The sequence below is a fragment of the Eptesicus fuscus genome, chromosome 21, assembly GCF_027574615.1.
Source record: "Eptesicus fuscus isolate TK198812 chromosome 21, DD_ASM_mEF_20220401, whole genome shotgun sequence".
Lineage (NCBI taxonomy): Eukaryota > Metazoa > Chordata > Mammalia > Chiroptera > Vespertilionidae > Eptesicus > Eptesicus fuscus.
The window spans coordinates 37,425,903-37,440,263 of NC_072493.1; the positions used below are offsets into that span (position 1 = coordinate 37,425,903).

The 14,361-nt window shown below is 54.7% G+C and overlaps 1 protein-coding gene across 3 annotated transcripts in view; it reads right to left on the reverse strand.

Annotated features, from left to right (window-relative positions):
* Window positions 1-2,810: 2,810 nt before the first annotated feature.
* NUMBL (NUMB like endocytic adaptor protein) overlaps window positions 2,811-14,361 on the reverse strand; it is a 28,535-nt gene continuing 16,984 nt past the window's right edge. The window contains exons 7-10 of one of the 3 annotated variants that reach the window (XM_028142647.2): window positions 11,173-11,362; window positions 9,887-10,189; window positions 6,243-6,365; window positions 2,811-4,605 (exon numbers count right to left, since the gene is read on the reverse strand). In XM_028142647.2, the coding sequence (XP_027998448.2) occupies window positions 3,980-4,605; window positions 6,243-6,365; window positions 9,887-10,189; window positions 11,173-11,362 (1,242 nt within the window). In that variant the 3' untranslated portion in view covers window positions 2,811-3,979. Of the gene's footprint in view, window positions 4,606-6,242; window positions 6,366-9,886; window positions 10,193-11,172; window positions 11,363-14,361 lie in introns of all 3 variants that reach the window. The other 2 variants (XM_054710972.1, XM_054710973.1) reach the window with 2 other exon arrangements.

The window sequence follows — 14,361 nt, forward strand, 5'->3', positions numbered from 1 at the left end:
CATTATTCCACCGAGGTGGAGGCTGCGGTCAATCGCCCGGCCTGCCTGCACCTGCGGGCCCCACACCTACCTCTCTCTGGGCTACTATTTCGACCGCGACGATGTGGCTCTGGAGGGTGTGGGCCACCTCTTCCGTGAGCTGGCGGGGAAGAAGCACGAGGGCACTGAGCATCTCTTAAAGCTGCAAAACAAGCGAGGCGGCCGCATTCTCTTCCAGGACGTGCAGAAACCTTCCCAGGATGACTGGGCCAAACTCAGGACGCCACGGAAGCCGCCCTGGCCTTGGAGAAGAGCCTGAACCAGGCCCTTTTGGACCTGCAGGCCCTGGCTTCTAGCCGTGCAGACCCTCATGTCTGCGACTTCCTGGAGAACCACTTCCGGGGTGAGGAGGTGAAACTGATCAAGAAGATGGGCGACCACCTGACTCACCTCCGCAGGAGGCCGGCCCCCAGGCTGGGCTGGGCCAGTATCTCTTCGAAAGGCTCACCCTCAAGCACGACCAGGAGCCTTTGGGGCCCAGAGGCCTTGCAGAGCCCCCCCCCCCCACCCCCGGATCCCCCTGGTGTCTCTGGCTTTTACCTGAGCCTCTCCCCGAAACTACTAGCCATTCTTTTAACCACCCTGGAGCCCTCTCCCCTGCATTGGACCAAATGAAACAATAAAGCTTTTTGCAGCAAAAAACAAACAAACAGGCGACTCTTATGAGATGCACATTATACTTCAATTAGACTGTTAAATAAAACAAAGCAAATATGGGTCGAGGACGTAAATGAATGCTCTCAGGAGGTGCGCTGCCGGCGCCTGCCTCACTCTAGGCCCCGCCCTGGCGACACCGGGGACACCGTGGTGACAAGACAGCCCTTGTCCCTGCCCTCGCAGCCCACATGCCAGCCCAAGCGGTGGGGCCTGGGTGGGGGAGGCACAGGCAGAGGGGCTGGAGCCAGGAGCGGGAAACAGAGACAGCAGGAAGGGTCAGGGCTGCGATAGGGGGAGGGAGCCGGACGCAGGAGCCAGGGCAGGAGCAGTCAGGGAGGACTTCCCGGAGGAGCCAACGCGGAGCCAGAGCCTGGAGGATCCTGCTGCTCGTGGCTGAGACTCCAATTTTATTTATTTATTTTTTTAAATATATATTTTATTGATTTTTTACAGAGAGGAAGGGCAAGGGATAGAGAGCTAGAAACATCGATGAGAGAGAAACATCGATCAGCTGCCTCCTGCACACCCCCCACTGGGGATGTGCCCGCAAACAAGGTACATGCCCTTGACCGGAATCGAACCTGGGACCCCCCAGCCCGCAGGCCTACGCTCTATCCACTGAGCCAAACCGGTTTTGGCTGAGACTCCAATTTTTAAAAAATCTTCTGCCTTAGCGTCCGTGGGGGGACTCTGGGCTGGAGCCACGAACGCGGCGCCCCGAATTCCCGAGGACAGGGCCACGAGGGGGTGCTGTTCCGCCGCGCCCGCCGCCGCCGCGCCCACGCGGCTGGGCTGCCGGTGCCCAGAACGTGTCCCAAGACGCTGGGCGCCGTGGGTGGCGGGAGCCGCCGGAGGTGGACGGCCGCCCACCAATGAGGGTGGCTGGGTGCCGCAGGGCGTTGACGGGACGAGGTCACCCGCGAGGGCAGGGACGCTGACGGGGTTGTCCGAGCCCCGGGGGAAGCGGAGGGAGGGAGGGGAACCCCGATCTACGGTGTGAGCGGAGGAGAAGCACCAGAACTGGGGGTGTCTCCATCGGGAGAGGGACGGAGGTGGGGAATCGGCTCAGGGAGCGCGCGGACCGGAACGTTTGCATCCGTGGGGCTGTGGGGGGTCGGCGGGGGCCTCCGAGAAGGGCCACGCTGGGCACAGGCCGGTTTGGGTAACGGTCAGCCTCTGGCAGAGAAGAGCTGCACTCCGTCCCTGTTCTCTGTGCTGCGAGGCCTTTCCCCATCCACCCACCCGGTAGGGGAACCATCCCTGCCCAAGCCTCCGCCTCCGGGCCTCCCCCGCCAGCGCCGGCGCCTGCAGAGCGAACCGCGGAGATGCCTGGCCCTGCGCTGCCCACACCAGCCCTCACTCAGGGTCCAGTGGGGCGCCGGGCAGTGACTGCCCTGTGGGGCCGGGCTGGGCTGGGGCAGCAGAGGCAGAGGAGTCAGGGCCCTTAGGATCCAAGTGGGGGCGGGGCTGGGGAGGGGGGGGGGAGGCAGTGCTCCTGACCCAGCCTGAAGGGTCAAAGGTCTTCCTAAACTTTGAAAGGATTGTCTGGGGGCGGGGCCTGGGAAGAGGGTCCACTGGTAAGAAGAGGCTACTTGGCTCCAGGCCTGGAGGAGTGGGATCCACAGCTGATGGACTACACGAGTGGCCAGATTATGATCTCTGAAACGCATAATAATCTGGCCACTCAGTGTGTGTATGTGTGTGTAATATATATATATGAGGCCTGGTGCATGAATTCGTGCATGGGTGGGGTCTGGCCAGTCTGGCCAGGGGGAGGAGACATGGGCGGTTGGCCAGCCTGCCTGCTGGTCAAACTCCTGGTTGAGGAGACAATTTGCATATTAGCCTTTTATTACATAGGATATACACTGAGTGGCCAGATTATTGTGCGTTCAGAGATCATAATAATCTGGCCACTCGGTGTATAATGCAAACTCCTGCCCTAGGCTGTTTCCTCTCAGCCGGTGGTTAATAACTGGCCTGCAGGTTGGTACGACTCCCGGCTCCCCCACTAATCAGGGGTACGACCGTGGGAGAGTGACACAACTTTCCCATCCCTCAAATGGGGAGATAACATTGGGCTTCACCAAATCCATCACCTCATTTTAAGGAGCTATAAAGAGTTAGGCATATCATTTATATATTATATATTTAAAAATATATAAGGTAGATTATATCAAGGGGCCCCAAAACAAGACAGACTTACAACATGCTGCCACATCAAATGACACTTTGGTCTGTTACAGAGAATACAATCGATGACACAAGAATGGACCAGCTCATACTATTCCAAACCTCGTTAACTTGAAGGGATTTTAATACTGAACTTATTAGCAGCAGATTAGAACTTTAATTCCTGGGTTCAAAATCTTAAGGATCAGAAAGGGGGTGATTAATTGTGGGCACCCTTTACTACTCACCTCTCCGTGCCAGGCCAGCTGCTACCTGCCGCTATGTTCTGGCTCGGGTTATCATGCAGGGAGACCCTCTTGCTTTAGGGGGCGCCTCAGGAAGAAAGGCTGTGACCTCACCGTCCCTCCCAGACACACACCCCGCTTTCCTGAGGGGCACCATTATATTCTTCCTTTATTGGCTATCCTGGTATAATACAAATCTGCAAGTTTAGATACAAAAAAATCTGGAAATAAAAGATAGAAAAGTACCCGGCAGGCACCCCTCCCCCTTCCTCTGGGCCCCTCCCCAGGGGGCACCAACGTGAGGTAACTGAGCATCTCCCTTCCCTCCCCCCAAACTCACTTCCTGGGCCCCCAACTTGGCCCCTGCCCCCAAGAGACCTTGTCCCGAGGAAGATGTGGGCCCGAGTGGGGGAGAGGGCTAACAGGGTGAGCACAGCATTGGCAGTGAACGCAGCAGGTGGGCAGAGGGGAGCCCTTTGCTTGTGCTGTGTGTGGGGGCAACCATGTGGGGCCCAGGAGAGCCCCTAAATGGACATCCCTCCCCCATCCCACCCAACAACGGGAGGTGGAAGGTCAACAACAGAAACTGGAAACTAGCTTGAACCGAGGGCGCTCCGCGGGACTGCAGCCCTCCCGTGCCGGGGTGGGGGAGGGAGCATTGCCAGGCTGGGTCTGTCCCTGAACTCCATCCTGTGGAAACCTGGGCGTCACATGTCGGTTCTATAGTGGTTGTGGGGGCGGTCGAGAGGAGGAGTTAGAGGGATATTGAGGGGCGAAGCCCCAGGGAGCAAGATGAGGGGAGAGGCGGGCCTCCACTCCTAGGTGTGGGGCACCTAGAGGTCACGGGGTGGGCAGGGCGGCTCGGGCTACAGTTCAATCTCGAAGGTCTTTTGCAGGTCGCCCGAGAAGGGGTTAGAAGGCTTCTCTACAGCGGGTTTGCCTTCTAATGCCGCCCACTGAGCCTCAAAGGGGTCCAACTCAGGGGCTGGGGTGGGTGCTGGCTCTGGGGGCCAGGGAGCCCCATTGGGGCGTGGGGGGGCCTGGCCCCCAGGGGCGCTGGGCACAGCAGGCGGGGGGAAGGCTCCAGCTTTCCCAAGCAGGGCGGTGGGCTGTGGCTGGAGCTGGGCAGCTGAGCAGAAGGCGTTGGCCACCATCTGTGAGGGTGTGATGCCCACCACGGGCACGCGGGGCATGGGCGGGTAGCCCAAGCCCGGGTAGGTGGGCACAAAAGGGGGCTGCATGTGTGGGGGCGGCAGAAACAGGGCCACCTGGGCAGGTGCGGCATCGAAGGGCCCCACGGGGGCGGGGAAGGGCTGCAGGGGCGGGGGTACGGCAGGCACCGAGGACACTTGCTGCTGCTGCTGCTGCTGCTGCACTTTGGCCACCTGGGACACCTCTTCCAGCCACCTCTCGGCCTCCGAAGGGGTCCGCTTGTGCCCGGGCTGGAAGGCGGCTGCCGGGGACACGGAGGGCTCGCCCCAGGCAGACGTCCCTGGACGGAGGAGAGGGCAGGTGAGGGCCGGGGCTGCGTCAGAAGGGACCCGAGGCTGGGACCAGACTCTGAACTAGGCCTGAACCCATCCTGGACCCCGGAAGGGTTCTGCTGTGCTAAGAACACCCAGTCCTGGGATCCCAAGGCCCCAAGATGGAAACATAGAGGCCGGACTGACAACCCATCACCCGGCCGGCTTCACTTCCGATGGGTGAGTGCCAAACCTGTTATTACCCATGTTTAATGGCACCCTGGCTCTCACCCTGGGAGGGTGTTTTGTTTTCGGAGGCTCAGACTCTAAGGCTCCGTAGACCTTTCTCATCCTAACGTGATGAGTAAGGTTCGATGGTTTTAAGTTTTGGTTTTCTAAGAGCTTTCAATTGACATTGTGTGCAAGTCTAGGGTGCTCTGCTGGCTCTAAGATAAGCCCGCGAGGCTGAGGAGATTCCACTGGGCTGCCTCAGAGAGCACTCGTCTACAGCTGTGAGACTCCAGGGTCATGGCCCCAAATCTGTTCCATTCCAGTATCCTATCACGCTAAGCCTAGAGGTTTCTGACTTTTATTATTCTGAGACAGGAAGTCTTTTTTAAAAATATGTTTTTTATTGATTTTTTAGATATAGAGGAAGGGAAAGGGAGACAGAATCATTGACGAGAGAGAAACATCAATCGGCTGCCTCCTACACGCCCCCTACTGGGGATGGAGCCCACAATCCGGGCATGTGCCCTGACCAGAACTGAACTGGTGGCCTCTTGGTGCACGGACGATGTTCAATCCACTGAGCTACACCGGCCGGGCTAAGACAGGAAGGTTTAAAAATGATCCTATGGCCTGGCTCGTGTTGCTCAGTGGTTGAACGTCGACCTATGAGCCAGGTCACGGTTAGATTTCCAGTCAGGGCACATGCCCCAGATGTGGTTTCAACCCCAGTGCGGGGCATGCAGGAGGCAGCCAATCAATGATTCTCTCTCATCATGGATGTTTCTACCTCTCTCTCCCTTTCCCTTCCTCTCTGAAATAAAAACATATTTAAAAATAAAAGAAAAGCCCTGACCGGTTTGGCTCAGTGGATAGAGCGTCGGCCTGCGGACTGAAGAGTCCCAGGTTCGATTCCAGTCAAGGGCATGTACCTTGGTTGCGGGCACATCCCCGGTAGGAGGTGTGCAGGAGGCAGCTGATGTTTCTTTCTCATCGATGTTTCTAACTCTCTATCTCTCTCTTCCTCTCTGTAAAAAATCAATAAAATATGTTTTTAAAAAAATAAAAAGGATCCCATTGGGCCCTGGTCGGGTAGCTCAGCTGGTTGGAGCACCGTCCCATACACCAAGGTTGCGGGTTCGATTCCTGGTCAGGGCACATGCCTAGGTTGCAGGTTCAGTCCCTGGTAAGAGCACGTATAGAAGGCAACTCGTCGATGTTTCTATCTCTCTCCTCCTTCCTCTTTCAAATCAATAAAAACATACCCTTGGGTGAGGACTAAAAAAACAAAATGATTCCTTGGCTCTAAGGTGCTCCCGGAGCTCTACGATGACCCGTGGTCCTAAGCCTGTGGGATTCCAAGGTCCCTGGAGTCCCTGAGGTGACCCTGAGTGGAGCAGGAGGATGCGGGGGGCACCCCAGGAAGGGCTGGGCTCACCGGCTGAGGCAGGCGGCGGCCCTGGCGCTGGCGCTCCAGCACCGGCAAAGGACGAGCTGATCTGTGTGCACAGGGCACTGATGCTGTCGCTGTCGCTGGCACCGGGCGGCTCCATCTCCGGCACTGGGGGGTCAGGGAAAGGCGGAGGTCAGCGCGGGTCCCAGGCCCTGTTCTGGACCCCTTTGCCCTCAGGTGCTCCTCTCACAAGGTGTGTGGGTCGGTGGTAACTAAGTGGCCATGGCCACAAGAATGACAACTCTGTGCATGTGTGTGTGACGTCTGGGTGGTGCAAGTAGTGTGGCACTGGGGCAGGGAGAGACTGCACCCGGATGGTCTGGACTGGACCCACAAGCCAGGTCAGGGCCAGAACGGAGACTGCTTCCTGTAAGTCCCCTCAGAGGCGGTCTCCTCCGCCCCAGGGGTGCTGTTCCTGGAACAGGGCATCGCCCGGCCCCAGGCAGCATGTAAGCTGTTTTCCCCTTACCTGGGGCAGGTCACACCCCGTACGCCTTCCATCCTGCCTGTCCTATATAACCGCCTGGCGCCTGCCATGTGGCACAGAGGGTATTCGTGTCCTCTTGCCTCTGCCCACGATGTGCCTCGTAAGTGAGTTCCCTTAATAAACGCCTGGTGTAGAGATGGAGTCATCAGCCTCTTTCTCTGGTCTCTTGGCCCTGGGAAATGTTCCCAGCAGTTGGATGGCAGTCACAGGGGCCCCAAATCAAGGAGGACCTCAAGGAGGGCCTGTCTGTAGCTACAAACCAGAAGAAATATTTAAACTGTTTAAAATCCTATAGTGCCCGGCCAGTGGCACAGTGGTTGAGCATCAACCTATGAACCATGATGTCACGGTTCAATTCCAGGTCAGACACATGCCTGGATTGAGGGCTTGATCCCCAGTAGGGGGCGTGCAGGAGGCCGCCAATCAATGATTCTGTCTCATTGATGTTTCCATCTCTCCCTCTCCCTTCCTCTCTGAAATCAATACAATTATATTTTAAAAAATAAAAACATATATTAATTTAAAAAATAAATTTGCTCTGACTGGTTTGGCTCAGTGGATAGAGCGTCAGCCTGCGGACTGAAGGGTCCCAGGTTCGATTCCGGTCAAGGGCATGTACCTTGGTTGCGGGCACATCCCCAGTGGGGGGTGTGCAGGAGGCAGCTGATCGATGTTTCTCACTTCCTCTATCCCTCTCCCTTCCTCTCTGTAAAAAATCAATAAAAATATATTAAAAAATATATATATTTAACCACATAGTAGGTGGCAAGAGCACTGACCAGTCAGAATGGATGTGGGCCACACTGGCTGGGATCACTTGTCCTGCTTTGGGTGGCAAATGGGGCCCTGTCCACCCTGGCCTGTAACACAGACCACGAGGGCAGAGACACATCTGTGCCAGGAAGACAGTGAGCAGATGCGGGGGCCTCAGAGCACTTGAGATGAGCCAAGGGACCATCTGAATAAACGACAGCGTGGGCGACAAGTGCCTGTGCCATCTCAGCAGGCAGGTGCGAGCATGAGGAAGAAACGGACCGCAGGGGTCAGCAGGTGGGACGTGGGGCGGGCAGGTGGGAGGGTGGATGGCTCCCAGGTCATGTACATGAACAGTGCGCGTGTTAGTCCGAATGAGCGTGCGGCTTCTGCGGATGTGGCATCTGAGTGTGACGGAAACCCAGTGTGTGGTGACCTGACAGTGATTCCCAAGTGTGAGCCAATCTGCCTGCATGATGTATGAACACGTTTGCAAGCATGCATGACGCTGCATGTGTGACTTCCAAGTGTGCATGAATGGGGGGGTGTAACTGCAACTTCCAATCATGTGTGATTTCGGTGTGCACATGACGAAGTGTGCGACTGGAGTGTGCGTGACACCTGCAGCAGACTGTAACATCTGTGTGAGTTGGTGAAATTTCTGTGTGGCAAGTCACGTCTAAGCAAACGAGCAATTGGCTCCAGGAGTGTGAGGCTCCCAAAGAAAGCCTGGGAGCCTGGCCCCTCCAGGGAGCATGTGTGACTGCCCCAGGGCTGAGCTTGGTGTCCGGCTGCGAGAGGACAGCAGAAAGGGACGCTGCAGGAGGAGTGAATGCCAGTCATGCTCAGCAAGCCCTGGCATCTGCCCAGCAGGCACCCTCTGGAGCAGCCCAGCCTCCTGGAGACCGATCCACCCCCCCCACACCAGTCCCGAGGCCGTGAGGGCAGGTGTCTCAGATGAGGTGTCTGGAGGCAGGGAAGCAGGCCGGACCACATGCCTTCACCGACAGCCTCCCGCCTGTCTCCCTGGCGCAAAACGTGTACCGCACCACCTCCCCTCTCCCCTTCTCACCGCAGGGGTTGCTTTATTTTTTCTTTAAATATATTTTTATTGATTTCAGGGAGGGGGAGGGAGAGGGAGAGCGATAGAAGCATCAATGAGAGAGAATCACTGATCAACTGCCTCCGGCATGCCCCCTGCTGGGGATTGAGCCCACAGTGTGTGTGACATCTGGGGGGTGCAAGTAGTGTGTGGCACTGGGGTAGAGGGCAGACTACACCTTGATAGTCTGGACTGGACCCACGGTGTGTCCTGGGCATGTGCCCTGACCGGGTTTGAACCATGACCTCCTGGTTCACTGGTCGACGTTCAACCACTGAGCCACACCGGCTGGGCCGGACATTGCTTTACATCATGACATATACCATCTTTCTCCTTTCCTGGGCCCATCGCAGACATTAGTAATCAAACACAATGCTTCCCCCGCCACTGAACTCTTGGCTCACCTCACCCCCCACCTGGCTCTGCCCTCTACAGGCCAAATCCTGGAAGACAGGACTGATCCTCGTGACTCCACCTTCCCTCCAAGCAACACAGGGCATTTAACTGCCTCTCTCCTAGCATCACCCCTGGCAGACATTGCTAATCAGCAATGGTGGGTGCTGCCCTGGCCCAATCCTTTGCCCTCAAGTGACCTCACCACCAAGCTCCCGGACCCCGTGATTCCCGCGCTCCCGTGTGCCCTCCATTGCACGTTTCCTCTGGCCAAATTCCGGCAGTCTCTCCGCGGGTGAGGACACAGCACCCCCACTGCTCTCCCTTCTCCCTGGCCCACAGCAAACTCTGCTACTTATTCACATGGTGTGCCACCTCCTCCTTTTTCTCGCTCATGCAGACATTGGAAGGAGATCATGATGTACGCCATCACCCTATTCTCCCTGCCTCAGGCAGACGTTGTTACCCCATCACAGCCCCCTGTGGCTCAGCCTGAATTCACAGCCTGGCCGATCTCATGGCTTCACTGGCGAAGGCTGGTGCCTCAGTCTCCGCCTGAGCAAAATCATAGCATTGGTGCAGCTGCCTCCTCCCCTTGCCCACAGCACTTGGCTGATCAGTCCTGTAGGCCGCCTCCTGCATGTCCCTAACCACAGCAGACAGAGCTCATGGGTCATTTGTGCCATCTTTCTTTTAAACTTCGTCCACAGCAGACACTGCTAACCCATCATGATTTCTACTCTCTCTCTGCTCTCTCTAGCCCGCGGCAGACACTGCTAATTGATCACAGCGGGTTCCACCTCTCATCTCTGTGCACGGTAGACAGTGCTGATCAATCACGGTGGCCACCCTGTGCTCCATCTCACACAGACAGCGGTACTGATCCCGGCTCACCTGTGCTCTTCACCTGGAAGTCGGTGCGGCGCTGCAGCGTGGACGGCAGCTCGTTCAGCCTCAGGCTCAGCTGCCGTTTGAAAGGCGAGTTCTTCTGGCTGAGCGCCGGGAACCCCCGGAAGGAGCCCTGGCGAACCAGCTGCTCCAGGGGGGCGTGGCGACGGGGGATGGCCGCTGCGGTGGTGCCTGCAGCCACTGGGGTGCCTGCCTCACCCTTCTCCCCAGGGGATGTGGTGGCTGGTGTCGGGGACGCGCGCCCAGGCTGGGCAGGGCCGGGAGCCGCGGTGGGGGCAGCTGCCGCCTCTGCTGGAGACACAGAGACGGAGGTCAGATATCTCAGCCCGGCGTGGGAGGCCCCCCCCCACCTGGTCCCCTTGGTCATTCCCCACGGCTGCCTTCCTCGCCCAATGTATCCTGCCCTCCAGACAGGCTGGTCGGGGCCATGCATGCCCCTCACCCGCACCCAAGTCAAGACCACTTCCCCCAGGAAGCCACTGAGGAATTTCACCCCAACCTAACCTCTGTGTCTTGCTAGCTTTCTGCCACCAATCTCTTTCCTCTGCTGTTCCCCCCGTTTTCCCTTTGAGACCTTCTATTTCCTTTTCTGACTAATGTAATGGACACTTGTTTGGTGCGTGACCAATGAATCAGGCCTTGTTCCAAGTGCCTGGCAATTATTAACTCATTCAATCTTCAAAACCACCCCTTGAGGTCAATACTACCAGTATCCCCATTTTACAGAGGTGAAAACTGAGGCCCAGCAATGGCAAGTGACTTGCCCAAGCCACAGTGCTAGCAAGAGGCAGGCTGACTCTGGAGTTGGTGGTCCAATTACCCTAACCTGTCTCTCCCTCTGGCTTGGTCTCTCCACGTCATGCTGTCTTCCTCTATCATTTGTCTGTTCTCTCCGTCTCTGTACCTCCCACCATTCTTCCCACCTCAACTACCTCCTCCCTTCCTCCAGTTGCTACCCATCCCTCCAGACCCAGCTTGACACACTTCCTCTGGGGAGCTTTCCAGATCTCTCCAGCCCTTCAGCCTGGGAACCTCCCTGAGGTGGCAGCTAGCAGAGCCACTTGTGAACTATGCTGGGACCTGTGCCCTACAGAACACTGCCCACAGGACTCTCTAAGCTAAACGAGCTTTGGAAACTGGAACCAAACTTTGTGGTCGGCGCTCTGCTTTGTAAACTGTGGAGTCCCTGAGCCGCTGCAGCTTTCCCTGCAGACCGCACCCCTAGCCCCACCGGGGCCCACGCTGTGCCCTGCTGTCTGGGCAGCACCCACCTTTCTTTTTGTCCGGGGCTTCTCGGTCAGTGGGCCGCCCACCCCCAGACAGGCGGAAGGAGCCCTCGCGGGCAAAGCTGGTGCGGCTGGCATCGAAGGTAGCCGTGACCCCACATTCCTTCTCCCGCCGCTGCTTCCGCTCCAGGCAGGCAGCAAACGCACAGCCCACGGCGTGGCTCAGCCTCTCGCCCTGTGAGAAGAGGGGGGGCCAGGGTTGGAGACGCTGAGTTGTGCACCCTGGGCACCAGGAGCCCTGGGTCCCAGCTCCCAGGTGCTGGGTGACCCCGGACAATCCCTCTGCCTCTCGGACCTCCGTGAACACCTGCCCCGAGGGACACAGACAGCCCTGAGTGAAAACAAAAAGCCAGCAACAAGGGTTCAAGACGATAGAGATTCCTCAGGAAATTAAAATCAGAGCTGTCATACGGCCCAGCAAGTCCACGTCTGGCTGTTTATCCAAAGAAAACAAACAAACAAACAAAACAGAAACAGACCTATAGGTATATAGAGCAAGCTGATGGTTGTCAAAGAGAGGGGGGTGGGGGATGGGAATAAAAAAAGAGTGTAATACTGGGTACCTCCATTTATATGAAGGTCTAAAATAGGCCACACTAATCTATGGTGAAAAAAGTCAGAACAGTGGCTCTTTGTTAGGGGGTGGGGTGGGGATGGACTGGGAAGGGCAGGGTTGGTTGGGGTGGTTGTCATGTTCTAGAGCAGTGGTTCTCCGCCTTCCTAATGCCGCATCCCGGTTTGGCTCAGTGGATAGAGCGTCGGCCTGCGGACTGAAAGGTCAAGGGCATGTGCCTTGGTTGCGGGCACATCCCCGGTAGGGGGTGTGCAGGAGGCAGCTGATCGATGTTTCTCTCTCATCGATGTTACTAACTCTCTATCTCCCTTTCTTTCTGTAAAAAATCAATAAAATATATTTTTAAAAAAACAAAAAACGTCTGGAAACAAATGAAAATGGACACACAACCCAAAATCTCTGGGACACAGTAAAAGCAGTTCTGAGAGGGAAGTTCATAGCACTACAGGCTTACCTCATAAGACAAAAAAAATTAATGATACACTATTTAACCCTACAACTTAAAGAAATAGAAAGAGAACAAGAAAAGCCCAGAGTAAGTAGAAGGAAGGAAATAATAAAGATTAGAGCAGAAATATATGACATAGAGACTAAAAAAACAACACAAAAAAATCAATGAACCCAAGAGCTGGCTCTTTGAAAAGATAAACAAGATTGATGAGCCGCTAGCCAGACTCATCAAGAAACAAAGAGAGCCCTAGCTGGTTTGGCTCAGTGGATAGCACGTCAGCCTGTGGACTAAATGGTCCCGGGTTTGATTCTAGTCAAGGGCACATGCCCGGGTTGTAGTCTCGATCCCCAGTAGCGGGCGTGCAGGAGACAGCCAATCAATGATTCTCTCTCATCATTGATGTTTCTATCTCTCTCTCCCTCTCTCTTCCTCTCTGAAGTCAATAAAAATATATTTTAAAAAAAGAAACAAAGAGAGTGGACCAAATAAATAAAATAAAATCAGAAAAGAAAGCAGAGAAGTAACCACTGACACCACAGAAATACAAAGGATTGGAAGGAAGTACTATGAACAACTATATGCCAACAAGCTGGACAATGTGGATGAAATGGACAAATTCCTAGAAAAGTACAATCTCCCAAAACTGAAACAGGAAGAATCAGAAAACCTGAATGGGCCAATAACAACAGAGGAAATAGAAGCAGTAATCCAAAAACTCCCGGAAAACAAATGACCTGGTCTGGATTGCTTCACAGGGGAGTTGTACCAAACATTCAAAGAGAACTAATACCTATACTTCTCAAACAATTCCAAAAAATCCAAGAGGAAGGATCACTTCCAAGCTCTTTTTATGAGGCCAGCATTACCCTAATTCCAGAGTCAGATAAAGACACTACAAAGAAAGAGAATTACAGGCCAACATCCCTGATGAACATAGATACTAAAATCCTCAACAAAATATTAGCATAGCAAATCAGATCCAGCAATATATTAAAAAGATCATACACCATGACCAAGTGGGATTTACTTCAGGGATGCAAGGCCTGAGGTGTGTGTGTGTGGAGGGGGTGGTGGTGCAGGGGTTGGCTAGGAGGGGTCAATGGGGAAAAAAGGGGGACATAGGTGATACTTTCAACAATAAAGATTTAATTTTTTTAAAAAGAGAAAAATCAGGATTCCCTTATAAAGAAAGTGTAACGTCTGAGGAAATTTCAACTGTGAGAATTATAACATATCTACCAACATGCATAAATTTTTTTGTTTTTTAGAATGATTCCTGGACTGTTCTGTAGCCACTCAGATGTTGCCATGTGAAAGGGTCATAAAAGTTGCCAGGGGCTTGAATATCTGTCTTTTTCTCTTCTATTTCCTAATAACTCTGGGAGATATTGCACTGCAGTCATACCTAGTGACTGATATTTGGGAATAAGCTAATATTTTGACAAGAAGTATCTATATATATAAAAGCCCAAGTGACCATTCTACGGTTAGCTATGATGCGCACTGACCACCAGGGGGCAGATGCTCAACACACAGGCATGGAAACATGGAACAGACTGATGAATCTCAGAGGGAAGGGGAGGAGGGGGAGGGTGGAAAGAAATTAACCAAAGATCTTATATGCACACTAGAGGTCCGGTGCAGATTCAGGCACTGCTGGGGTCCCTCGGCCTGGCCTGCAGGGACCGGGCTGAAACCAGCCTGGTGCATGGATTCGTGCACTGGTGGGGTCCCTTAGCCTGGCCTACGGGGATCAGGCCGAATCTGTGCACCAGGCCTCCCACATCACCCAAGGGGTCCTGGATTACGAGAGAGTGCAGGCCAGGCCAAGGGACCCCACTGGTGCACGAATCTGTGCACTGGGCCTCTAGTCTAATGACAAACCAACAGAAATCTAGTCTGGAAAGATTATTAACATGTAAACAGAATTGAGCGGGTGATTTCAGTTAACATTTCTGAAGTAGGGATTACATTGTCATTTCAAAATCCTTACTCTGTAGATAAGCGTATTTTAATTTTTTTCACCTTGTATACTTTTATTTACCTGGGGAAGGAGTTTTTAGGGTTGGGTGGTAGTGGTTTGCTATTTCTGTAACTGTGCCTTTTATCCTCACACCGCCTGTTTCTGGGGACACAGTAGCCATGCTTC